Source organism: Oryzias latipes, chromosome 23 (assembly GCF_053564925.1).
Source record: "Oryzias latipes strain Hd-rR chromosome 23, Olatipes_Hd-rR_3.1".
In the NCBI taxonomy this organism is placed as follows: Eukaryota; Metazoa; Chordata; class Actinopteri; order Beloniformes; family Adrianichthyidae; genus Oryzias; species Oryzias latipes.
Window position 1 is genome coordinate 19,532,786 of NC_136259.1, and position 27,624 is coordinate 19,560,409.

At 38.0% G+C, this 27,624-nt stretch overlaps 1 protein-coding gene across 2 annotated transcripts; it reads left to right on the forward strand.

The window, feature by feature from the left end:
• Positions 1-314: 314 nt before the first annotated feature.
• On the forward strand, positions 315-25,960 carry dcn (decorin). 2 transcript variants are annotated; one of them, XM_078941568.1, is made up of 11 exons: positions 315-3,876; positions 3,963-4,057; positions 5,586-5,693; positions 7,308-7,607; positions 14,838-15,070; positions 19,497-19,609; positions 20,847-21,060; positions 22,690-22,803; positions 22,903-22,996; positions 23,091-23,229; positions 24,765-25,960. In XM_078941568.1, exons 5-11 carry the CDS (start codon positions 14,857-14,859, stop codon positions 24,963-24,965), a joined length of 1,089 nt encoding a protein of 362 aa, XP_078797694.1. In that variant the 5' UTR covers positions 315-3,876; positions 3,963-4,057; positions 5,586-5,693; positions 7,308-7,607; positions 14,838-14,856; the 3' UTR covers positions 24,966-25,960. The 2 variants fall into 2 exon arrangements, with proteins under 2 accessions (XP_078797694.1, XP_004083107.1); XM_004083059.5 differs by having other exon boundaries at positions 519-3,876; positions 3,963-4,080.
• Positions 25,961-27,624: the final 1,664 nt, after the last annotated feature.

Genomic DNA, 27,624 nt, shown 5'->3' on the forward strand with positions numbered 1-27,624 from the left:
TGACCCCAGTCAACTGTTGTTGTGTTCTTGGGCAAGACACTTCACCCACCCTTCCTCCAGTGTTGCATGTCCATAGGTGCGTACTGGCAGACGTTGTTGTTGTTGTTGTTGTTGTTGTTGTTGTTGTTGTTGTTGTTGTTGTTGTTGTTGTTGTTGTTGTTGTTGTTGTTGTTGTTGTTGTTGTTGTTGTTGTTGTTGTTGTTGTTGTTGTTGTTGTTGTTGTTGTTGTTGTTGTTGTTGTTGTTGTTGTTGTTGTTGTTGTTGTTGTTGTTGTTGTTGTTGTTGTTGTTGTTGTTGTTGTTGTTAATACGTAGGTGTGAAATATATGAACATTTGTTCCCTGTGTGCTTGTGTGAGGTCCCTGTATTCTCCAATCACTCATATTTAAAGGCACGCAAATATCTGGTTTCAATTTTGAAGAAGGCACAACTCATGAAGGACGATTAAGGAACAAAATGACCTTTTCTAACAATAAAACTCAGGCGTTCAGTAAGAATTCAAATTTCATATAAAATCACAAAAGGCTGCAATAAATGTTTGCCTTTTTGGGAAAAAACAAACAAAGTTTAAAGTTAGTCTACAGTACATTTGCCAGTCTCAAGTCAAGTCATTTCATTGTGGGTTTTTCTTCTATTACCAGAGAAGTATCAACAGTTTGTCTAAGTGTGTATTTAAATCCTGCAGCTTGATTGCAGCTTTAGCTTCTATCTCACGCAATCCATTGTTAAACAACTCAGATTTTTCAATCTCTTTATTTTCCTAAATCATAGCTTTCCATAGGATACAGCTGCACGCACAGATGTTTGCTGTCCACAGGGCACTCAAGCTGCATTTTTATAAAACAAATGTCTTCTGTTCTTTTTCTACTTTGTGCTCTAGGTTGGTAATTGCTCACCAACAGCTACAATGGCTCCCATCATTTAAAAAAAATCCATGCATGTTCATTTCATTTGTCTTTTCTCTGTGTGGGTCTGTACTGCCAGGCTGTTTTGCAACTTTTGCAATATCCGTTTTATTTATTAGGCTTCAGAATGCAAATTTGTTCTGGCTGGGTTCAAAATGTTCCAAACTTTCAGCTCCAAAGGAGTCAGTCAGCACTGAGGCAATAAGTCCTGAAAGCCTTGTATAACCTTGTGTACCAAAACGCTGCTCGGTTCTTTTTCATCTTTTGTTTTGTTTCATTTCCTCCTAAAAACACTTCAGCGCCTTGGATAAAGCATTCATGCAGATGGACAAAATGAAAATGTTAATTGCTGCATTATGAGCCCAAATATTTCATTCTCTCCCTTGTTTCGTTTCCCTGCATACATTCCCACTAATTGTTCAGTTATTGTCATTATTTTACAAAAATACATGTTTTGACAAGTAATTAAAAATCAGACTTGAACAATCCCATGAAAAATACTAGAAAATACGGTCTGAAAATTGATTTCCACAGCATTTCCTTGAAGAACAGAGCAAGAAGTAAAGCAAACAGATGGGATTCCTCAACACTGATTATCACATGAATAAGTATTTCCACAAAAACTCACTTAGATTCCTCCATTAAAGGTCAGTCTCACAGTGTTGCCAAACCGGAATCCAAATGTTAGCTTGTCACTGTCATCCTGTGTGCCTCTATTCTCTATTTGTGTGTCTTGGTCAGTTTGTATACAATGGCACACTGTGTGGGTGTGTGGTTTGTTTAATTCATCACAGCTGATACACTTGGGAATATCTGCTCCATTGTTGAGATCCTTGTGTGTATTTCACTTTCAGGAACATTTAAAAATACAGTTTTGTTGCCAGATTTACACAAATTTTACTAGCAAACTAGCCCGTCTTTGACTAAGAAAATTACCAGTATTTGTAGGAACCAAGTTTGGTTGCAAAACATTTGGAAACAATTAACAAAAAGCCTCGCTTAACGCCAATTCATATAAAATTCCTCCCTAGAAAATGAACCCACAAAACTCCATTTTCTATGGCTGTTTCATCATTTTCCATCTGGACATACAGTTGCATGCAGGCGAAAACACATATGCACTGATTCTGAATGAAAATCCTCTCAGTTTATTACAGTAAAGTTGGCTAGTTTTGACCACAACAACATGGTGAGACATTTTAAATGCGAGAACAAGATTTGACTTGACAAGTTTGAAAGCCGCAAAGTACAGTAGAAACCTTTAAGCAGATGTGTCAAACCTCTGCACTAACTTTGAACTGAATAAAATGTCCAAAAGCTTCAGATGTTTGTAAGGAAAACACCATTAAAGTAATGATTGTTATAGGCTGCGAATTATTAGATCATGGTCAAATTAGATAAAAATGAATGAAATATAAAACTTTTCCCCAAACCTGCTAACATGCAGGAGTACTAGTATGACGGAGATGGAAAGATGCCTAACAAGGCTCATGTTTCAGTTGTAAGACCACGACCCGAAATGGTCATGTCTGATAATTTAGCAACAACGTTTATAATTAGTAATCCAGAGTAATCAACATAGAATCAAAAGGGGGGAAATAGGTTTTCAGTTACCCTTTGAGTTTGCTGGAGAATCCAAAATATGCGGCAAATGAGCTGCTTGCTTTTTGTTTTTTTAAAGAAGCTCACAGTGGATCCTTGATGAACTGCTTTTCAAATAGTTTTGTTTGAGCTTCAATCTGGAAGTTAAATGGCAGTTGCTTGGTGGGAGCCAGTTCAGAGCACCAATGCTTTAAGTTTCAGTATGCACCGCTAACTGTCTATGAGAACTGGAATGAGTGACCTCTCCCCCCTGACATTCCAAACAGGAAGGACGTACTGGCTCCAAGATGCCAAAATCCCAGAGACTTCTATCCCAGACATCAAATGATTTAAACTGCTAAATAGAAGCCTATAAGACAGCCTTTGTCAAAATATTTAAAATTTATTCACTTCTGTGAAGTCTTTGGTTTCTAATCATCAATAGTTTTTGAAGTAGAAATGATAAAACAGGTTTTTTGTGCAAAATTTTGTTTTAATAAAATAAGGATATCAGCAATAGAAGAATGCTAGTGGAAAAAATGACTATCATTTCAAAGTTTAAGAACTCTAAATGAGATATAATTCATTTAAAACACAGCCATCATTTTATTTACTGGAGTCAGCCATGTCCACTCACCCTGTTTAAACATCAGTGCCTGCCTCATTTTGCTTCAGGGTGTCATTTACTGACTTTAGTCATCTCGTTTTGTTTTTGCAATGCAATTGGGTTGGTTGAAAAGTAAGTAGTCAGAGTTAAAGAAATGGTTGTTTTGACAGTTCTTAAAGTGCTCAGAGGAGACCAAAGAATTCTAGAGATGGAAGGATAGTGATGATAGACGACTAACATAACTAAAGGGCTGATAGTTATCCTGCAGTTCAGAAAATGTTGTTTTTTATGTGTGTGATGAGAAATGAATTCAGTTAGGTGCAGGTTAGAGTAAAGACAATTCTAAAAAAGTCATTCATAACATTTTCATTTTACACAAAAACATTATATAAGCCTAGAGATGTAATACAAGAATATACATTTCAAATCTCATCTAAAAAAATATGGTGCAATGCCAGCTGGAAATTTAAAAATATGTCTTTTAATTTTTTTGTATCCAAGTTTGTATAACAAAAACTTTTAGCATCATCTTTAATTTAATGGATAAATATATAAGACACATGAAATTCTTTGTTTCTCAGCTTTGAGATAGAAATTCGGATGCAATGAGTGAATATATTTTTTAACCATTTTAACCAGTATTTTTAACCATATGTCTATGCAGTAAGTATTTTTAACCATTTTTAACCAAGCATATTTTTTGATCCAGGTGAACTCAGCAGCTGCAAGATTCATTTTTTACCCGTTAAAGGTGGATGCTGAAGCAAAACCTATGCTCAAAAATGTAAGAAAACATTTGCAGAATTGCCTTTTTGTCCCTTTTATTAACCCCAAATGTACTTGTCCTTATTCATTTTTTTTCTCTTTCAGTGTCTTTTCAAAAAGTCTGTTGCAACACACTTCTGGACATTACATGTGTGGGCTGCCCTTTGCCTTCTGCTGGGAAGTGCACTCAAGTTTGAAAAGTAAAAGCTCGGCAGGATAAAACGTAATCTCCTTCTAGTGTTGATCTTTTAACTATCTTAAGGAGAAGGAAATGGTCCCAGTTGGAGTCCGTCTTCCAAAGATTCCTGTTTTCATCATAAAAGTTATGGCATAAAAAAGAGTGAAAGATTTGCAGTTTGGAGGTAAACCACAATTCCAAACTAATGACCAAGAACTGAGTCATCAGTGGGGCTGCCAGTTATACACATTTACAAAAACAGGCAAGCAGTCCTGTTGACGGACTCGGAATCAAACCAAAAGCTTTGGTCTATTGAAACCAAAGAACATTCAGCCTGATCACTTCTTCGATTTTTGCATTTATGTTAAACTTCTTGGCATTAATCATAACTGCTATTTGCGACCATCTAAAAAGAAAACCTGTAAAACCACCAAGTGTCACCCCACTTCTACTGTGCTTTGGGCTTCATCAAACACCAGATTCTGCAGCGTTTTAGGTTAATTTCTGCCAAATTTACTACTTCTTATCATATTAAAAACCAACAATCACACTTCAATGGCAAAATAGATTTAGCTTTAGTTGCAGATCAGCTTAGAACATCTCCATTGAATCAACATTGGTGTTACAGCTTCACAATAAAAGACTTGACCTCAGGGAACTACTGATAAAATAAAGGAAAACATTTTTTGTATGACATTTGTAAAGTAGTATTTTTCCAAAAAAACACAAGAGCAGGCTCCAGGATCTCAGAATCTCCAGATATTCTGTAAATTGACAGTTTAGGGAAATTATCACCTAAAAAATTGTTTTTTCATTATCTTCTCATACACTACTGCTGTGTTATTTTAAGTTTGCCATACCCCATTTATACGTATAACAACACGTATATTTGCCCTTACTGGCATCCAAGCAGCTGTTACAAGGGAAGTGTTAGGGTATTTTTACCAAACAAAGCAGGAATTAGCTTTTTATTTAGCAGAGAAAAAGGGAGACAAGGTATATTTAAAAAATGTTGACCATAATTACTACTTTTCAATATAATTTTTCCATTATTTTTGGACTCCTGACTGTAGAAGAAGCAAAACAAAGTTGAGTTGGACATGAATTATTTTTTTCATGAAGGTGGGCATCACTTTTATTTGATTCTCCTTTGTTTCAACCCAAATGAATGTTAAATCAGACAGAGCCCATCTGAACTCATGGCTGCCGGTGGAAGTTTTGGATACGGCAAAAGTTAAACTTTTTGTGACCTCATGCAGTCGTTTGAAACGCTCAGAGGCGCTGGGCATCCCGCAAAGCTGATAAATGAAGTCTGGCTCTGTGAAGGTCAAAAAAACAAAGACCCCACTTGTGGGAGATGAGATCCAGCCAACTTTTGACTGTCCGCTGAGGCTCACAGAAGGTTTTATTTTAAAGCAGCCCAATTCAATTGAGTTGTGCTGAAGCAGTTGGTGACCAGGCAGCAACAGTTGGTGTCAGGGTATCAAGTACATGAGTTTTATCCGCTTGGCATTGATGGTTTAAAAATTTCCCTTTTTTACACTTGACAGACAACTCATAAACACCCTCCAACATCTGGCTTTTGTCATCGCCAAGAAAGCAACATTTACATCGACTCCATCCTCCTTTAACTACACAGTTGTCCACTGCAAAAAGAGGTAACACAAAGATAAGAAAACAGCACTAATCTTGGGAAGAAAATGACTGAAAAGCAGAAAAATCTTTTTTCCTTAACCAGAAATTTTATAAGATATCAAAATCCAGAAACATGGGGTTTCACACAAGAATTCAAAAAGGAAACATAAACTAAAAAGGTTAACTGTTAGATAGAACTACTTAAAATTGAATATTTTATAGCCAAATGAGTCATTTTATGCCAGTTCTAAGCACATAGTTGATATTTTTTGAGGTTTTATATACCAGTTTGCTCCCCCACTGCTCTGTGTAGCTGCCATGCTAGGTGAAAAAGTGAAAGGATTTGCTTAACTGTTTTGTTCTGAAATTACAGCAGTATTTCACAATAGCCACGAGGGACATACATCAGAACGTTGAGCCAAATTGTATTTTGTGCTCATGTCATGCCTTCTAAGATGTGTGGTTTCTTTCTGGTTTTGGCTGCCCCAGGGATAAAGTGTCATTTAAAGGCCCACAATGAAGATTATGATTTTTGTTGGGTTTTCTTTTTACATGTTCTTGTGAAATTTTTCTCATGGTGGAGGACCTATGAAGAAAACTAGGATTCAATTTGCATTTCTGCGTATTTATTAGTGGATTCAAATTGTTGTGAATCAGGAGCAGACAGAAAAACGCTGTTGGAAAAAAGTAGATGTGACGTAGCTGCTACAGTCGGTAGACAACAAGCTCCTTGCTCCGCTCTATTCCAATGCATCAACTTGCAAACAAATAGATCCGTAAACGTCTTCATTTTCCTCGTCTGAGCTGCATCTTGCTTAAAACTATACGGCAGGATGGCGCTTATATTCCTCGCCATTTTTGGTGCATTGGTAGTATTAGGTCGAGGTGTGAGAAGTTTTAGCTAGCAGGAGGGAGTCTAAACAGTGAGATGATGGGAAGTGGGGGTGGCCTTGCTCCACATCCCACCCACACTTTAGAATTTCAAATGAACTACTGCCGTTCTGAAGAAACTATGTCCTAGAAAATGCCCGTTTTTTGTTTGTTTTTTTGGCTAAAAACTGCATAATTATAATTAAAAGACTACTTGGAACGCTTTTGCAACAGATCAAAAGATGATCGAAGTGGGAAAAATCATTATTTAGGGTTTTGCATAATTGTCCAATGTTAAGATTCTTCACTGCAGATGGAAAACAAACCAAAGAAAAGGCCAAGAATGTGAGACTTCCACCTCCCACATAGCCCCCCTCGGAGCACCTCCTCCACTGTTTTTGTCTTAAACAAAATCCAATAGATTCAGGATCTTTGAGGCAGTGTAAACAATCCTAATCAAAATGTGGGAAAGGAGTCAAAACCAAGGGCTGGATTTTACCAGAAAGGAGGCATCAACGTTAAGAGTCTGTGTGTGTGTTTGCTTGGAATAGTCAGTATTGAGTCTGATGAATGACAGCAGCTGAAAGAAGGAGAAGCAGAATGTGTGTGTGCAAAGCTCCACAGGACCTATCATTACCAGATGTCACAGTGAGGGTTTCTGCCAGCCCAAACGCTGCCTTCTACCCCTAAACTCTTGTTCCTTCCCTTACTCTCATCCTCTCTGCTCTCCCCTCTCTTTTTTTCCTCCCCCCTTTTGCCGTTTCCAGCTGTTTTTGGAGTGGAGAATGAGGCGAGTCCTCCACCAATTGTCTGGGTGCTGAGAGGTTGCTCGGCGGTTGGACCCCACCTTCCTTCGGTCTTTCTCTCTGCTGTGTCCCGTCTCTCCCTTCCTCTTGTGTGCAGCAGTTTCTCCTCCCCTTGCTGTGAGAGAACACACCTGCTCGATTTTGGCAGAGTCCAATTACCTCGTGGGCCTTCTCAGTCTCATCCTCACAGCTCCAGTGGATTTCGGGAGTCAAAGCTCATTTCAACAGCTTCAACTCTCTTCGTCCATCCTCTGAGAACAGGTTAGTCACAACCTAATCACTGAAATATAAAGTATATGATTACCAATGTGTTGTTCTATCTTTACTTTCCTGTCATTAAATCTCACTAAAAGTCTTTATGTAGTGGTTAAAACGTTTGCTTTAGTGAATATTAAAAAAAAAAAAACTTGTGTGCATCCACATGTTAAAGTTCCCCTTTCCATGGTGTCGTAATGTTCCAAACATGTTTCCAAGTTTTTTTCCCATCGCACTCTTTGTGATGAGAGACCCTAATCAGTCCAGTCTGCACACAGAGCAGAGAAAAAAAGAGCAGCGGCTGAGGAAGGGGGTGTGGTAGTGTTGTTCATGCTGGTACCTTGCTTCTGCCACACAAAATTTAGTCTTTTGGTGCACCTTTTGCTGTCAAATGCAGCTTAATGTTTGCTTTCATTTAACAGAATTTTTATTGCTTTTTTATGTGCAAATGCATGAGCTTAATCATAAGAAATTGATGGTTTTCTTCCTCATCATTCATCAGGAATGTGGCTTTTCTATGCATTTTAGCCATTTCCTGTTATCATATCCGACTTTTTATCTTTGCCTTTGAATATTTTGACTGACTTATTGACATATGAGGGGAATAAGTTAAGGTTTCTGTTTCTTTAAATACGTTACTCTCCCTGAAACAAGAGAATCTTCTTATCTGCCTGTTGAGTGGCTCATTTATTTTTTCAGGTTGATCTCTGTCCAAAGTTGCATTTGCTGCTGTTTTTGTTGTTTATCTCAGAAATAAAACAGCATCCAAATTGCTTGGGGCAACTTAAAGTAAGACCCTTTGAAGAGGAGGTGAAGGAATGGCTGTACCTGGCACGCACAGCGTCATTAATCCTGTAATGGTACCGCTTCCTCAATCAAAGGGAGGTCTGATGGCTTCTCGGCAAGCCGCTACAGAACTTTGAGCCAAATCATTACATGCTTTTAGCCAGCAGGAACAAAAAAGAAAAGCTTAATATGGCTCAGCTGCTCTAACCAAACTAAACAAGGAAGGGGAAAAAACCAAAAAGGCGGACAAAAATGGTGTTGCTTTCTATAATATCCACTGTGGAGCTTTAAAAAAACATCAGAAGTGGTCGCTTTTTGAAACTCAGGGAACAGTGACTGGAAGGTTGGGGAGTTCAAAGTTTTCAGTTGCACTCAGGGGGCGGCAGAGTTTTTTTTTCTCCATCTGGACTTTGAATCTAAAAGTCAAAAAGAGCAAAAGGACAATTGAATTGAGTGGCCATCAGCCATGAAGACTCCACTAGCTCAATTTGCTCTCAGGTCCCTCCACATTTCTGACTTTCGAGTCAAAGGTAATCCTCTGAGCTACAGTGCGGGAGGAAGGCAGCGCAGAATGGAAATGGAAAGAGAAGAAAAGGAGGAGAGGTTGAGCAGTTGGTCCACGTCTGTGCAGGACAGACTGCTGATAATGGGACTGAGGTTTGTGGCAGGCCAACAGCTCTTCTCATGAAACAGCTGAACCGCGGTATAACCGCTCCCTTGGTGTGACTGCAACCAACCAGCATGCTTCACAGACTGTAAAAGCGATCGATCTCAACATTGTTTCTGCTCAAAAAACTAAATTGATTGGATTGTGGCAGTCAAAAGTGGACTCCTGAGCCAAAAACATTCCATGTAGACTTATTTGCTCACATTACAAGAAGCCTTCAGCAGCAGAACTGCTGCTTTAGCTGCATATTTTTAACTTTCCATGCTCTCGTTTACAAGATTGCTCAATTGTGCTCGAGGAATTCAGGGAAAATGATGAATCCCAAATAGCTTTCAGACAACAAAAGGTTTTTTTCTGAAAAACTGAAGTATTGTTGATTCAATTTAGTGGGCGTGGTGATAGCGTTCATTTGCTGATGGGTTGAAAAAGGCCACACATGTTTTAAATGTCCTATGGCCTTGTAAATACCTTTCGGTGATTAATTGCCCGCAGACGCTCTGCAGAGGCAGATCCATGTAGGAGCAGCTTTACAGGAAAGCCAAAAGAACATTGACAAATGGAGGTTGGTATTTAATGTCTGCTTTTTACCATTTTTCCTCATCAAGGCCAGTGAAACTTCTCAAGCTCAAGTATGCTGCAGCAGTTTTTCAGAGTCTGGTCCTCTTGCAAATTGGTCTCCTGCGCTTTTTGCAAAGGCAGCAACAAAGCAAAAGAGGAAAAAGTGACAAAGCAAAGACGGCGAAATTGCTTCGCACTCTTGCAGGAGCTCCACTTCCTGTCTGGGAACCATTAGTCATGCTCAGGCCAGATTTGAGGGGAGACACGTAGAATGAAGGTTGAGCGTAAAAGAATTTAAGAGATTGGACGACTGATGAGCATGGAGCTGTCAGAAACTCTTACTTGGTAAAAAGTAATACACTTAAAATGTATTTTATTATGTATAACAAGTAAACTGCATGTAGTGTAGGAAGTACACTAACTGAATACTTCTTTGGACTAAATTGGAACATTTTACAATATATATACCGTACATAGTAAGTAAACTTCAAGGATACTACCTCACTTAGTACAAACTACTTGTAGTACACTTAAATAGACCACTTTTTGCTGGGGGCTGGTCAACCATCAGACAATTCACAGCTGAGAAGAATGAGGAGAGAAACAGGAGCTTGTCTGTTTACATGTTGCAACTTTTTCTCGTTTAGGGCTCTGTTTAGTTGCATCCTTTCAAAAACAGACTTTGGTTTTCTCTAATGTCCTTTGAGGCATTGCTTGCTTGAGACCTAAGATAGCAGTTTGTCATAAAATGCAAATGATGATAAGAGAATATTCATTTTATCTAAATTTGTTTTGACTCGTTTGACTCGAATAATGACTAAGTAGTAGTAATTCTAGTAATTTTTTTGAACAATATTTGATCATCTTCAAAACAACATAGTCTGTATTACTGATAATTACAATAATCCAGATTAGAAACATTGATTACCCTTTACTTCTATTAATGTGACCATTTCAGATAAACTATTGACCTGAAACTATGTCTGAAAACTTGCACAACTGTTCCAGCTTTTCAGTTCATTCCCCTTCACTTTTTACAGTCCATTCTTACCAATGGCTGCTTTAAGTTTGGAGATTTATGCCAACCATGCACATTTATGCACATGATCCTAATGTAAAAGACTGATTGTGTTCTCATTATTTTACTTTTGCTCTTTGAATCCAATTTAAATCCTTTAAATCCAAAACACATAAAAAGTAATGACTGCTTTCAGTGTTTTTCCATCTTCTGTCTTCTAAATTACAAACTGTGGGTTAGACATTTTCATGGGAAAAAAGGTTACATTTCTAACTTGATGTGTTTCCAAAAAAATAAAAAACAAATAACCAAGAACACACATTAATGGTTGTATCCCATAAGAAAGTCACATTGGCTTTGAAATCCACATACTGATGCTGCAGAGGTGTGCGTTTCCTCGCTCCATTCATGTTACAGCTTGATGCTTTGCTGCACTTGCATACAGGTGTTTGGCTTGATGAGCCAGCGTGGAACTATAGCCTGTCAGGTGATCTGCATGAGGAAGTGAATGCGTTATAAGACATATCTGAGCAGACAAGAAGTGATGCCTGAAGCAGAGATTAATGCATGTCTCTTTTTAGTTTTGACGCTTGGGTGAGCCCTTGGGTCCTTGCATATTATTAAGTTCCCATATTCTATTCATATGAAATCCTAAATTAGCTCAATGTTCAACCTTTGGCCTAATTCAAAATTTGCAATATCAAATTAAGTTTACTAAAAAGATGTGTAACCAAATAGTAGTACCGCCCCAACAATAATTCTCATTCAACTCTTCTTGCAGAAGAGATGCAGCCTTTTAAAATTCCACTCTGATGTTCCTTTGATCTACTTTCAATGTGTTCCCAGTGGTTTCATTATGTTTCTGCTGTTCTAGCCAAAATTTTAAAAAAACCTGTGTCGCTTTTTAGGACATAGTTTCTGCAAAGCGGCAGTAGTTCATTCAAAATCTGCCCAAGTTGTGGGCGGGACCATTGGCGCGAACAAATCCCCCCCCATTTCCCATCATGTCTTTGTTTGGACTATCTCCTGCTAACTTACAGCCTCTCACAGCACCAACCTAACATTAGGTCTGCAACGAAAATGGCGAGCAACATTGAAGCTATCCAGCCGTACAGTTTTGAGACATATGCCAGCTCAGACAAGGAAAACATAGGCGTACATGGATCTAGTTGTCTTCAAGCGGATGGATCAGAGTAAAGCTAAGCAGTGAGCTTGAGGCTTGTCGTCGTTGTAGGTCCTACGTCACCCCTAAAAGCTTCTTCTAACTGCATTTTTATAAAGGAATTCTCAGAAATACGATTTTAAGCTCAATTCTCTTTAAATATGTCCGTTATTGGAAAAAATCATGTTAAAAACACCAAAATCCTCATCCGAGTGACTTTTTAATAGTTCTCTTGCTTGTCTTGTCTTCATGGAAGACTGCTGAAATGTGAGGCTGACAGAGTGACTGCAGAGCTTACGAAGGCCTATATGAAATGCTGCACAATTGTGTCCCTTGATTTATCTGCTTGTGCCTGGAGGTCAAAAAGGAAATATACATTTAAGCAGCCAGTGGCAAAACTCTTGTCATACTGTAGTTTCTTTGAAGACCTTCCAGATGTAAGGAGCATCATCAGCTTCATTCCACGCCTGAAGTCTTTTTGGCAAAAAGTGGGCAAGTGTAATCAGTCTGGCTCACAAAGATGCTTTAGAGGTTTTCATGCAGTAGTGTTGGTTAGTGTGTCTACAAATATCATCCCAGTCAAACTTCAGATGAATGACCGAACCACTTGACCCAGGAATGATTTGCATCCCTTAATCCAGACAATAAAGCATTGAGGTAAAGACTGCAGTTTTGTTGGGACTAAGCTATCAAGTTAGCGTCAATAAGAACCACACATGACCAAAATTAGGCAGCCTCAATGGAACATCTCGTATACTGGATCTGCTGTTTTTGTTCAGTCAGGTACGTTCTGTCTTACTGTTATTGTTATGATCGGAACAGCCTTTAAAATCCTGCAAAGTCCAGAAGGTTCAACTATTAACTGAAACAAATCCTCCTTTAACTGTTCGGATGTTTTTCTAGTAGCTTTACATCAACAGAGCAGTGATAAAAAAGGATTTGTAAAGAAAGAAGGGTCCTCAAATTCCTCTGAGAGAAGCTTTCAGACTCTAGTACTGTAAGCAGCCACTGTAAGTACTGAAGTCATTCAGTGTGTTATAGCAATGGCTGTTTTGTGGACAGAGACTATAATTACAGCTTGTGCACAGACACAATTCCCACGCCTGACCTGACATAACCCTCACCTGGCTTTACAAAGTCTTCAAAGATTGTGACGCAAATAAGACTTTCGGGTGAAGAAATAAAGCAGATTTCTCTTGAACAAAAGATGCAAGGAAAGGTGCAGAAAGAAACCACATAAGCATCATCCTTTCGTGTGATTTTTAATTACCCACAAGTCCGTGGAATACCAGGCCCTTAACTGGTTTTGGTGCAGGCTTATAACATCACAGCGATGATGCTTGGGTCAAGGTCCACTACAGTCGCGGCTCAAAGCAGCCCTTTAATTACTGTGGCACCGCGACGGATGGAAGGAAGGAAGCAGCAACGCTTGGCTTCATCCATGAGGGGGTTTCTGGGAATTGGAGAGTGTGCGTTGCGGCGTACAATTTCAAGACGTTTATGTGGATGCAGGATTTGATTTACAAAAAAAATGCACACGTGCATGAGTCATCGGGGCTGCGGTTCCATTCAGAAAGTGAGGATCTGTAGGAAATGAGGATTCACCCATTGTCTGTTTGCAGAGTCCAAAATTGCTGCTGAGAAAAAGTGCTTTGCAAGCAAACAATGAAAGTGATTTATGTGTGAAAGAATGAAGATGTGGGGCAGTGGAACACAGTTGTATGTGCAATACTTTATGCCTTAAATGTCCTGTGTGTCAAGGAGGAAGCAGACAAAGCTGTAAAGCTTCCTGGTTTTAAATTTCACAGCAGTCCATCACATTTTAATAGTGAAGTAATGACACTGGACAATAAATATTGTTTTTAGTAGTTTTAAAGTGTAATTCTGTTATACTATATGCGTTTTTTTATAGAGCCATCGTAACAAGGTAATTCCCCATTTGAGGGATCAATAAAGTTTTTTTTTTCTGTTCATGAACAGCATGGTGTTTGGAGAACTTTCAGTCATTTTACTTCTTTGCTGTGTTGTTCCTTTTTTATATTTAATTGGAACATAAGAAGAAATAAACATTTTGCACCATCCGAAAAGCATCTAAACAGGTCTTCTGTGTTCTTAAAGAATGATAAAGGTGGATGTATCATATATAATATAGCTTTATATAATATAGCTTAATTAGTTAACTTACAGATATAATTAAGATATAATCTGTAAGTTAACTAATGAGCCATTTTTTCATTAAACCTATGGTAAAATTGGGAAGATACACCAAAAAGTCAGTATTTGGTCAACAGTGCAGGACTGTTGGGTTTTTATTGACAGACTATTAACTAAAACTTAAGAATGTTGATTTGAGTTGTCCAGTAAATTAGAATTATCTACAGTGTATTTAATTATACCCAGTGGCCGAGCTACAATATAATATATGGGGGGCAGGAGCGGGGCAAAAGACCATTACAAGCGAAAGGATCTAAAATATGTTTTTCAATCAGTTTTACTTATTTAAAGCCTTTTTTTAAGCATTTGCAATGCTTTGATTGTTTTCATTTTTCAATCTTTGTCAATACTGATGCTGAGATTTACTCAAAAATTGGGGTTGAGGAGGGGAGACAAAGCTTTTTGCCCCCCGTAGCTCTGTCCTTACTGACGAATAATTTGTCACACCAATTTTTTTGCATCACTGTTTTTAGCTGCATCTTATGAAATTTTCCTAAAAAGCTTCAAAGACCACATAATCTACAAATACCTGTGTAGAAATGGGATTTTTTTAAACTGTTTTTTTAAGTAATTTAAAATATTAAAACAGGTCGGTTGAACTTTTTACAAAAAGCAGATTTACTGTTTGGACAAATCTCACTAAGCTGTTTAGGTCAAAGGATTCCACTTTCCGTGCCTGCCCTCTTAACCTTTGCCCTTTGCTTCGGATTTCTCCCGTTGTCTCCCTCTTTTTTTTTTTTTTTTGTGAATAACTTAACATCTTTACTCTTTCAAGAAATTGTACAACAGCACAAACAGATGCAACCAAACGTTTCCTTCTTGTTATTCTAGGCTCCCTTTCAGCAGCACCATGAGGTCAGCCTGTCTCTTCCTGCTTCTGGTCACCGCCTGCTGGGCTCTGCCCTTCCGCCAGTCAGGATTCCTAGACTTCATGATGGAGGATGACCCCGGATCGGGGGTGACAGAGGTACCAGAAGGACGTGGACTCCCTGACGTAGATTTAGGACCGGATTGCCCCTTTATGTGTCAGTGCCATCTCCGTGTGATCCAGTGCTCTGACCTCGGTAAGACATCTGCTTGATTGGTATCTTTTTTAAATTTTGCATCACAGATGTCCAAAACGGATTGACAATCAATTTTTTTATGTCCTATATCTTAAAGTAGAAAAAATAAACAAAAGACAAAAAAAATTAAGGTTTTGCAAAACATTTTCACAGAAGTGTGTGAAAAGCAGGTCTGTACTCCACTATTGGGTTGTAATTTGAGGCTCTTTTGAAAACATGTGCACCAAGTGATTTTCTGCTCCACTTGACTTTAAAACCCAATTAAAAATCCACATTTTAACATCGTTTTTAAACAGTTTTTGCCTTACCACTCAATTATAAAGATCCTTATTTTTATTGGAACCTTTTTATTCTATCATGAATCTCCAGTCTGGACAATGACATATGTCCTGGGGGGTTTGTTTGCTTATTTTGTTACATTTTACTTTAAATTTATGAGCAAATATGTTTACAACATGTTCTTCCAGTTTGGCGATCTAGCTTCAGTTTTAAATGACTTGTTTCGTGTGTTTTTTTATCTTGGGTCAAAATTTTACCTTATTTTTACAAAGTTTATACTTTACCAATCTTCCTCTCTCCTCCTCCTCCTCCTCCTCCTTCTGGGCCATTTGAAAGCAGGGTTGAGTTGTGCAACAGAGAAAACAAAGCCCAAGATGATTTGTTAAATTAGTCACAGATGTTGTGACCTACCTCCCTTCCTGTAACAAATACATTATTTCTTCATCCAGGGCATTTCTTTTTGACTCACAATTGTGATGAGGAAGGGAAGGTTAGACTGGAAAGTCCCCAAACCAACTGTGTTATGCCAAATCATGACTTTTTTTTCCCCAAATGCAAGGTTTATTCACCTACAACTATAGGCTGCAAGGTTTTGGCCTGTTCTTTCCTTCAGGGGAGTCATAACAGTTTATGCAGTCGTCATATTTTCTGTTTGAAACATCTGATGTGTTTTGTCTAATCTTGTGTGGAGATTAGACAAAAATTGTAGTTTGAGTCATTTTTACCAATGTTTCAGAAAAGTTCCTGTTTTTTTTTTCATTAAATACTTGCTGGGTTTGATAGTTTTCTTGGCTCAAGCATGTGTTTGAAAAGGGAGTGGCAGATTAATGGATGAAGGAGGAATGAAGCGATAGTGGTTCTAGTTTCACAACACACAAGGGATGAAATAAAACAGAGCTGGAATTCAGCGAAGAAGAGGCAAAGCATAAGATGAAGGTGTAGAAAACCAGAGAGAGCAGGTGGCTCATAAGATGATCAGAGTGGATCTTTATGCTAGTTGTGATGCTCCTTTAACAATTAAATGGTCAGTTGGGTCAATTTCTGACCACAGCCAAGTAGAAGCCATAAAAATTTACTTCATCCTTCAGAGAATTAAAACATTGCTTTGTTTTTATATAAATGAACTATTATTTTTTTTTTTGTTTTAAGAAAAGAGCCTTTTTTCTAAATATGAAATAGACCACTTTTGACACGAGTTCCCTTCAAAATAAAAGACCCCCCTTTATCACAGGATCATCTCAGTGCAACAAATACACTTATAGGTAGTATAATGTTGGCAGTCATTAAAAAAACGTATTGATATGAACTGAATTTAATTTAATTAATTTAAATTGCATGTATCTCACAGGAAGAAATTCACTCGTCATTGGAATCTTAAAGAAAAAAAAACAAGTACAGCTCACTAGCAATTAGATCAAACAAACAAATAGCTAAATAGAAACCGGTACATAAACATTTGTGCATAATAATAATCCGGTCTTCATGCATCTAGTTTAAATGCATCACAGCCAGAAATTTGTAAATCAAACTAACAAAATAAATCAGAACCACTTAGGGGATAGTTTTTAGAACCATTTGTTGCACCTAAAATCCTTGAATTTTTCGAAATACAATAAAAAAATCTGCATTCTGCACTTTCATTCTGGTTGTGCTTTGTTACCTCCATCAGATTTTCTGCGCTGCACGTTGCTAAAAAATCTGACAAAATATTTTATTTTGACAACTGTTTATGAACGACTTGTATAAAATCTGAGTTAGTTTACTTTCTTTTTTTCCCCTTTAAAACCAGGTCATCATTGTAAATGAGAAACTGTACAACTGATCCTCCAACTAAAATCAAGAGTTAATAAAATAAGATAAATAATACTTCTGACTTTACAGTTACTTTAAAAATAAAAATAAACATTTTCCCTTAACCAGAGGGCTACAATAAAGTGGTAAAAGAGCCACATGTGACTCAGGTTGCAGACCCCTGGGTTAGGCAGTCAGACAGGCAGACAGACAGTAAAAGAGCTGTTCCATTGCATCATCAGCATTTTCCATTAGAACCCACCTGGATTTCCTACTCCTGTATATGAGCAGCACTGTCTTGAAGCCACCATCTGCTTCCCAGACCTGCTGGCATGCACACAAACACACTTTCAACCTCAGACATCCATGGAAATACACACATTTGTGCTTGAATACACACAGGCAAGAGAGTGACATGTGGATCCCATTTAGATGCACTTATCACAAGATATTTGGACTTTTATGTGTGTCGGCATGTGGGGTCACATGTGTCATAACAAACGTTTTACTGATTTGTACACCAAAAACCTCCATGTTCCAATGATGACAAGTGAAAAATGTTTACAAAAGTATAAAACTTTTAAATGAACCGATGGATTTGAAGAGCAGGCTGCATGCTTACAAAACCTCAGTGACCTCAGTCCAAATTTGCTCGGTTGTGTTGATGTTGCTGTCAAAAGAGATTGTCCTGCCCTGCTTTGAAGCAATTCTTGATTCCAGATTACAAAACTTGTTTCAAATAAGTCTTCGATAGATTGATCACTTTATTTGTGTAGCACCTTTCATCAACATGCTGAACACAAGGTGTTTGGCAAAAAACAAATAAACTTAGGTTAGATCAATAAAAGCTCATACAATACAATAGATTAAAAGCAACAACAATCAAAAGACAAACATAACATGACAATCCATACAAGTCATGAAATACTTAAAAGCCAAAGTAATAAATAAGTTAAAGTAGTCTTTTTATTAGAATTATGCAGTTAGCCAAAGGTTATTATTTGTTTTCTAGGACAGGGTGGCAGTAGTTCATTAGAAATTCACCTCTTAATTTTGGACGGAACAATTGACATCAAGTAGGCCCGCCCCCACATCCCATGATGCCTTTTTAACATTCTCTTCCACTAGCTTACAGCCCCTCACAACCCCAATCTCATATTGCCAACAAAAAATGGCAAGCGACATTGGAGCTCCTCCATCATCGGAAAAATGGTACAAGATTAAAACACCAATCAGAGTGGGTCTTTGATCGTGCTATGTACATGTTAGCCCTGCGACGGACTGGCGACCTGTCCAGGGTGTACTCCGCCTTTACGGAAAGGTAGCCAGGACAGGCTGCGGCGACCCTGGAAAGGATGTAGCTGGTGAAGAAAAGGGATCGATGTGAATGCCAAGTTAACAGTTGTTTCTTTAAATACATTAAACAGTCTTTTTTTAATTTTTTTTTTTTTAATACATTAAACAGTCTTGATACAGCGTAAAACCTGATATTCAAACAATTACATTGCGAGTATGACTTTTTTGACATCACAAAAATTTTTGGTTTGCATTTGACAAAAACACATATGAAATAGCCAAGATAGATTTTAAAAGTTTGTTTTATCATCAGCTGGCTGTTTTGTTGGAAAATCCATAAAAACAGATATAAGGTGGGTTTACGGTGCAGCTTTTCTGTTACGAAGGCTTTAGCCATAAATAGCTGTGATAGTTCCTCTGTCATACAGAGAAGAAAACAAATTTGGATGAAAATATTTTCCAAAAAGTCATCTTTAGCTTTTGAATAAAAATAAAATGTCCAAGAATACATCAATGTGTGGAGCTGAGACAAGGCTTCTGTGTGTCCTTTTAAATGTAAACTACTTTTAACCAAGTGTTTTTTGAGTCATCGTCGAAGCATGACGTCTTTCGTCACTTTTTAAAGCAGTGCACTCAACCGGTTTTATAGAACAGATGTGGCTCTCTGTGTCCAGAGAAAAACATTTTTTCTGTGACTTTGGTGTCCAGGTATGCAGTTTGCCACTTCTGCAGAAGGAAATTTGTTTTAAGGCTGCATGTACCTCAAAGCACAAGTACATGTTTTGCCTTTCTGGATTGTTTGAAGACATTTTTCTTTTTTAGAATAGATATTTATAAGTAAAGAAACAGTGAACGTTTGTACTTCCAAAAATATTAATCCAACAAACAATTGTTCGTTTTGAAAGTGGAGCTCCTTTTTTGGTGAATTTTTATGTAAAATGCTGTACATTGGTTTTTGGCACTTCATTTTTGCAAACTCAACTTGGTGTCATGCATCATTCTGACAAATGTAATAATTCTATTCAATGTTTTTTTTATCTTTTGTTACCAATCCCATCAGGGTTGAAGAAAGTTCCTGAGAAAATCCCAAAGGATACAAGCCTGCTGGACCTGCAGAACAACAAGATCACTGAAATCAAGGAGAATGATTTTAAGGACCTACAGGGACTACAAGTGAGTGCCATTTCACTACAGGGATTACCTGTTAAGTACGAATCTTTTGTGGAAAACCTGAAATTAAATCCACATTTGGGATCTGCATGCGAATAAAAAACATGTTTGGGTAGAATATAGGTTTTACATTATGAAACATACATAAGATTTATTTTTGCGTAAATGGACAGAACATCAAATTTCATTCCAACTCCTACTGTGACTTTCATAACGGGACATAGAAGAGCGTTCTATTTCATGCCCACACCACGTGTCTGCCTTTTATAGACTTTAAGGACGGATATTGAGTTTCTTAACATGTGGAAGATGTTGAGAAGGTTTATTAAAATAACACCTAATTTAGTGGTATAGACTCACTTGGAACCCAATAAGGGAGGTTTAAATGTCCCATGAATGTTGAATGCATAACAAAAGAGATGAACATAAATTATGTGACCAGTTTAAGAAAAAATCATTGTTATTTAATAGATTTTTCTTTTCAAATCTAGCCTGTTATATTTTAGTCTATTGTTGTCTATATGGAAGCCTGTCAAGTAAATAAATGTGAAAACTAAACCCAGTAAAGCTGCCATAAATGCTGAAACTTTAAGTGAATTTGTGCACGAAACTATGCTAAAATAATTTTTGAGTTGGCTTAACTGAAGAAAAAGCTAAAATTTTTACATTTAATTTGTAATCAACTCTAAAAAACATTCAGTTTAGCCCAATTGCATTATCTTCAGCACAAACACCTTTACTTCCACAGCTTAAAGAAGCCAGACAGGTTTTCACCCCAAGGTCATGTTGCCCTACGCCTTCAAACTCCCGTTGCTTTCCGTCTTGTAATAAATACTTCTGTCTGACGGGTAGGCCTGTTTCCACTATTATTCTACTCCGTGGCCTCTTTAGGGCAGTGGTCCACATTCTTTACATTGCATCCCGTCTGCTTTCAGGCAGAAAATGGCATTAAAAATAACTTTGTGTTCTTAAGTTTGGTCTTGAACCTGTAAAGCTCCTGTTAAACAGCTGTTGTATTAAATATATTTTTGTGCATGTGGTCAATTTTTTTCTTAAACCTCATGGTTCCTTGTTAAAAAAGTCAAAAACCAGGAAGGGGTAAAGTGTCAGAATTATTTTTTGCCAAACTACAAGACTTTAACTCCATTTTTGCAGCTTCTGAAGCAAATTTAAGGATGGTCAAAGCTCTACTACATCAATGGCAATACTTCATTTTCTTTTTATTGTTTTTATCCCCAAGACTCTGATTCTGGTGAACAACAAAATCACCACTATCCATCCGAAAGCTTTCAGCTCTCTGGGCAAGCTCCAGCGCCTCTACCTGTCAAAAAATCTCCTGAAGGACGTGCCCGTCAACATGCCCAAGAGCCTGCAGGAGCTCCGCATCCACGAGAATGAGATTGTAAAGATCAAAAAGGCCTCCTTCCAGGGCATGTCTAACGTCATAGTCATGGGTGAGAAATGTTTGTGAAATATTGACACGTATGATGCGCTGCAACAAATTTGTATGTTTATTTTACTCGTTCTGGCTCATGAAAAGCCAATAACGTTCTCCCCAAGATCGTGTCTAAGGTTTTGGAAGGTGTTTGTTGGTCAAATGACAAAATTTAAATGGCAAGATGATTGTGTACAGTGTTACGTGGTAACTGGTGGTATGTGGGAAATAAGAAACCAGTCAAGGGATGTCACCCAAAGGTGGTAATGTAACATTTGCAGCAAATATTTTAGTTATGGTTATTAAAACCAAACTGCTCCTAAGATGCAATTGTCCAGAGTCTAGTTTTTGTTCAGCTACAACTAAACCAGTCAGTCTGCTTCAGTATTTTCAAATTTAGTAAAATTTCCACCTATAAATTCAGCTAAAGAGAGCCTTTCTAATACTCAATGGTAGAAAAGTCTGGCAAAGCTGAACTTGAATTGTCAACCGTTGCAACTAAGATTTTAGTTGTCCGCTTCATCAATTACAACACTTTCAATAATAATAATGAAACATTTTATTTAATTAGGCGCCTTTTTCAGAACTCAAGGGTGCCGAACAAATGTAAAAATATTTGTTTTTAAAAAAAGTTAAATAGATAAAACAGCGTACAGTTTAAAGTTTAAAATATGTCAAGAAAAGTAGGCGAGTCAGAAAAGGTGAGCTTTGAGGTTGGAGATGAAGTGAGGCAGAGAGTCCATTCTCCGCAGGTCAGGCGGGTGGGAGTTTCAAAGTTTGGGGGCCCTGCTCCTATGGTGACAAGGCAGGCTGTGGGGATAACAACTTTGGAAGGAGGATGAGGGATATGGGATGGGCGAGGTTGTAAATGGCTTTGTGGGTTAGCAGGAGGATTTTGTGGGTGATTCGCTAGGTGTTGGGTGGCCAGTGAAGCTGCTTGGGTACAGTTGTGATGTGATGGAAGGAGGGGGTCCGAGTAATAATGTAAGCGTCAGAGTTTTGGACCAGTTGCAGTTTGCGGAGAGTCTTTTGCAGGAGTCCACACAGATGCAAGTTCCAAAATTCCTGACGAGAAGTGACGAGGATGTAGGCCAGTATGGCAGTGGAATGAGGGCAAAGGAAGGGGCAGAGACGGCAGATGTTCTGGAGGTGGAAGTAGGCGGTCCGGGTGTTGTTGACATAAGAAGTGAAGAAGAGAGCGCTGTCCAGGATGACACCCAGGCTCTTAACCTGAGGGGAGGGAAAAATGTTGGAATTGTCAAAAGGGATGACAGTTATTGAGTTTACTGAAGGTGGACTTAGTCTCCTAACTAGCTATACATTAGATAAACTATTATAAACCTAATCTTAGTGGTTTATGATTAGCAATAAGGCAGCATAGAAAGCTTTCGGTGCCCTCTGCTGGGTATGTTTGGCATTAACAAAAATAATTGTCCTTGTTGGATAACTCTTTTAGTGCAAGAAAAAATAAACATAGAATAGAACATGAAACTTGTGTGTTTTTTGTTAAGGAAACAGATTTTGATTAAGCATGCAAGTCCTCCTAACTTAATTTATCAAGTTTTCCAAATGAATTTGTTGGCAACCTTATGAACCTTTTATAGAAAATACCAGTTTTTCTCAAGAACATTTTTTTTTTTTACATTAGAGCTTGGGTCCAACCCCCTGAAGAGCGCAGGAGTTGAAGCTGCAGCTTTTGCTGACCTGAAAAAGGTCTCCTACATCAGAATTGCTGACACCAACATCACTGAGATCCCCAAAGGTAAAGGTCTACACTTCTAGGTAGAGGTGTTTCTACATAGGCTCGCATTATGTCGACGTTTTTTTTGGGGGGTTTATTTTTTTCCATGTGGATTGGCAGGTCTTCCCAGCTCCCTCTCTGAGCTTCACTTGGATGGAAACAAAATTACCAAAGTGACATCAGACAGGCTAAAAGGCCTGAAGAACCTGGCCAAGTAATGAAGAATTCCCTTGTCTATAGATTGTGTGTTTTTTTTTGTTTCCTCTTCTCTCACCCTTTACTTATTCGTTTGTTGATATTTGTTGCAGGCTTGGTTTAAGCTATAATGAAATCAGCTCTGTAGAAAATGGCTCACTGGCCAACGTCCCCCACTTGCGAGAACTTCACCTGGACAACAACGCCCTGACCAGCGTTCCCCCTGGTTTACCCGACCATAAATACATCCAGGTACATGCTGGTTTACACTGCTTAGACCACAGAGGTGCTTTTAACAGCATGTACGCATGTGAATCCATTACTGGTATCATTAAGTAAACATTGTAATTCATCTATTAGGGCAGGGGTGCGCAAACGTTTTGACTCTTGGGCCACAGAGGGTTCTAAAATTTAACATAAAGGTCAGACCAGGGGCAGATGCATGGAGTGTTTTGGTAATCCATCTCCTTACAGAAAGAAACAACCTGAAAACTGAACAAAAACATGCTTTAATTGAGGTTGCACCTGTAGAATAAAGATTAACCTTGATCATCTTTTTTCTATTCAATTTTGTTTATATAGCCCAATATTTACAACAATATTCATCTCAATGGGCTTCATACTGGCAATTGTGTAATAAACATGAATCATAAAGAACATAAAGTCATAGAATTCAATAGCTGATTGCTAAACTAAACTAAACAAACTAAACCAAACTGGGCATCCCTGCCCTTATATCTCCTTCACGATAAGGAAAAACTCCTAAAAAAAAAAAAAAAACGGATTCCGGAAAAAAAGACAAACCTCAGGGGTGTCCACATAAAGGAGGGATTCTGCCCCAGGACGGACAGGCGATATACCAGAACTCTTCGAGAGAGTTAGCTTTTCTAATCCTACAACTACGCATTTAAATGGTCCACCAACTTTAGATCTGAAGCTTTTCCAGTAGTCTTTTAATTATGATTGTACCGTTTTTTAGCCAAAATATAAAAACATTTTAGACAGTTTCTGCAGAGTGACAGGACTTTAGTAGAAAATCCCCCTAAGTTATGGGCGGGACTGTAGGCGCTGAGCAACACCCCCCCATCACCACCACCACCACCTGTTGCCGATACTACAAGTGGATACTGGAGTAATCCAATCGTACAGTTTGAGCCAGATCAGCTCAAACGAGGAAAACAGACATACATCGATCTAGTTGTCTACAAGTGGATGCATCAGAATGGAGCGGAGCAGGGAGCTTGTGGACCCCCCCCAACGTATTTTCTACTTTACATATAAGCTCTTTTCCAAACAGCATTTTTTTTTGATCTGCTCCTGATTCGCAGCTATGTGAATACTCGGAAAATGCTATTTTGAGCTGAACTTTAATTATAAATGTTGTCCATCATAAGAATAATGCCACAATATGATGATAAAAACATAACCTTCATCAGAATAGGTCTTCAAAACAGGAAATGATGTGGCGGTAAAATGGCAACAATAAGAAAAAACAAAAAGGCAACCTCAGACATCAATTCAATTCAATTCAATTCAATTTTATTTGTATAGCCCAAAATCACAACAACAGTCGTCTCGATGGGCTTCGAAGTAAAACATGAAATCAAAAGGATCACGAATACAAAGAGTTCAATAGAAAAATACTAAAATGAACTAACAAACTGACTAAGCTATACTGGCATCCCTGCCCTTAGACCCCCCTACATCACATGCCAGGAAGGTTGTATAAGTTCTGTGAGGAGTGATAACACTCACAGGAGGAGTGATAACACTATTCCCTCTTTTAGGTGGTCTATCTCCACTCCAACAAGATTGCTGCTGTGGGAACAGAGGACTTCTGTCCTCCTAACTTCAACACCAAAAAGGCCATGTACTCCGGCATTAGCCTGTTCAGCAATCCTGTGCCTTACTGGGAAGTTCAGCCCATCACCTTCCGCTGCGTCTTCGACCGCACCGCCATTCAACTCGGAAACTACAGGAAGAAGTAGAGCGTCCAGACAGCCCGCTTTGAGGAAGCGCGTGTTTGTAAATGAGTGTACGAACGTTTTGAGCGTGTGCATGTTTGACTATAGCCGGACGACACTGACCATCCACCCTTTCTACAACTGCCACCCCAAACAGTAATGACATTACTAACACCATGCTGTCAGAACATCACTTCCTGTTATCTGAAAATATTAAACACATATCCCGGAGAACATTAATAGATAAAAACTGCATTTGTGAAACTAAAGAAAAGGCATTCCAGTTATGTTTTTCCAAGCACTCACTAGATTGGAAAAAGTCAAAATATATTTAAAGAAAAACCTAAATGATAAATGAAGTTTCTCTCTGGAAAAAAGTAATGAACTTCAGTTTGGTAAGGGTTTTTTTGGACTTTTATCTCTTTTAAATTACACTTGCCTGTGGAGCAGGCCCCTTTCACAACCTTTCTGCTAGATGTGTGTAGCACAAAAATTTGTTTTCCATGTATTATTATCCAAATGAACTCCGCAAAAAGACCTGAACTCTTTATTGTATCCACTTCTGCCATTGCCTGTGTTTTCTTCTGTAGTGTTCTACTTCACCTTTTCTTCATGTCATCCCCTTTATTAAGTGTGTAATTTTCCTAAAGCAAGGTGAAAGCAGCAACTAAAAATGCAGAATAAACCATATACATTTTAAACAGAAGTAATTTCCAAAGAATGTGCATCTTCTTGACTCTTAACAAGAGCTTTATGAACTATTCTGTTTGTTTTCCTCATTGCTTTTGTGACCTTTATTACTTTAGCAGTAATTCAAGGGCGTTTCCATGACACCCTTGTTTTTGTGGATGTTGTATGTAAAGATGCTGTATATAAATGCTGTGTAAAAACAACAATACTTCTCATTGCTTAAAAAGGCACAAGATTTCTTGTCACCAACAAAAGGTCTTCCTCTCGTCTTCCAGGAGCAGGCGCTCCAGCTAAGGCGTCCAGGAAAAAATAAACTCCAGATGGAAAAAGAGGAGCAGTTTTTGATGGGGGTGGGGGTGGGGCCATTTTCATTGGGAAAATGGAAACAAAAGTGGCACAGGTACAAATGGGGGGGGGGGTCTTTATGTAAATTTAACAAAAACAAAAAAATATTATTATATATCAACTTTCATTGAAAATGAAAAGGAAATTGTTCTTTCAGCTTTCATTTCTCGTCATCCCCTTGTTTACACTCTCTCCCACTAGCTTACAGCCCCTCACACCCCCAACCTAACATTACCAGTGCAACAAAAAGGTTAGCAATAATTGAACTATCCAGTCGTACAGTTTTGAGCCACATTCCAGCCTGGACGAGGAAAACGAAGACGTACGAGTGGATAAATCAGAATGGGGTGAATCATGGAGCTTGCGGCCTGCTGATTGTATTTTCTACATAACTACAAGCTTATTTTAACAGCTTTTTTTATCATTTGTTCCAGATACACAACAATTTGAATAAAGAAATGCTCAGAAATACAGTTTTAATCGTAATTTTCTTTTTACTTGTCCTCCATCCTGTCCTGAGACGAATGCAAGAACATACAAAAAAAATGATTTTCACTGCACTACATAGGTCTTAAAATATGCAATAAGGGCCTCCTTATCAAAACTGAAATGTTTTGATAAAATTGTCTTAAAAAGAATAACAAAAGACAGTGCTTGTTGAATAATAAAATAAAAAAACATAAAACAATGTTTTAATTTAGAAATTTAGACTGAAGGGATAAGTATTTTTCAAAATAAAAGCCTAGCTTTTCACATGTTGCAACCTGATGAGCACTTCAAAGTCATCCAATTCATCTTCATTTCCTTTCTCTACACATTGGCTTTCTGCCATCTGGCTATCATAAGTCACATGACAGTTTTTTCTTTATACCATGTTGAGTCCTATCAAAAAGGAAATGGTGTTTTTTTTCCTTGTGCAAGCAAAACATTAAAGGCATGGAAGTAATCCTTGGCTACCATCAAATGTTTGGTTTAATGACAAAAAAAAATTTGCAACGTACCATATAATTCAGGACTCCACTTAATTTACCGTCACCTCGAATGGAGAAAAAAAACTGTATATTTTTTTATGCAATTGGAAATCAATTCATGCATAAAGGGGTTAAAAGAGGTGGGAACCGGCTGACTTTTTCCTTATCAAAGAAAAAGTGAGATAATTGAAACATTTTATCATTTTAATCATGACTAAGCCTTAAATCCATTTTATTTTCATTTTTTAATTCACACTTGAGAAATCAAATAGTGGAGGCAGCCTTTAATAAAACATAACGATAATAAATTTGCACAAATGTACTGAAAGTTGTGACTGACTCAAAGACCTTTGCCTCAGATGCATTTTTGGACTTTACTCAAACCAGTACAAAGCTTCAGTGTTGGAGCTCTGGAGCTCATCCCAGGACCCCGGAGTGGGTTCAAAACAGCAACACCACTGTACTTAAGTCTATTGCCCCCATGTGGTGGTAAAAGGCACCATCTTAATTATTCATCCCTTCTTGATTTATAATAATGAGTATGGTGCAACCTCATAATGTTCTGAACAGACCTGGCAGGTCTAAAGCAGTCCGGCTCACAGACTGTGTTTGGTTCTGAAACCTGAACATTAATTATGAAAAGCAGGGTGTTTTTTTTAAACACTAGAAATGATATA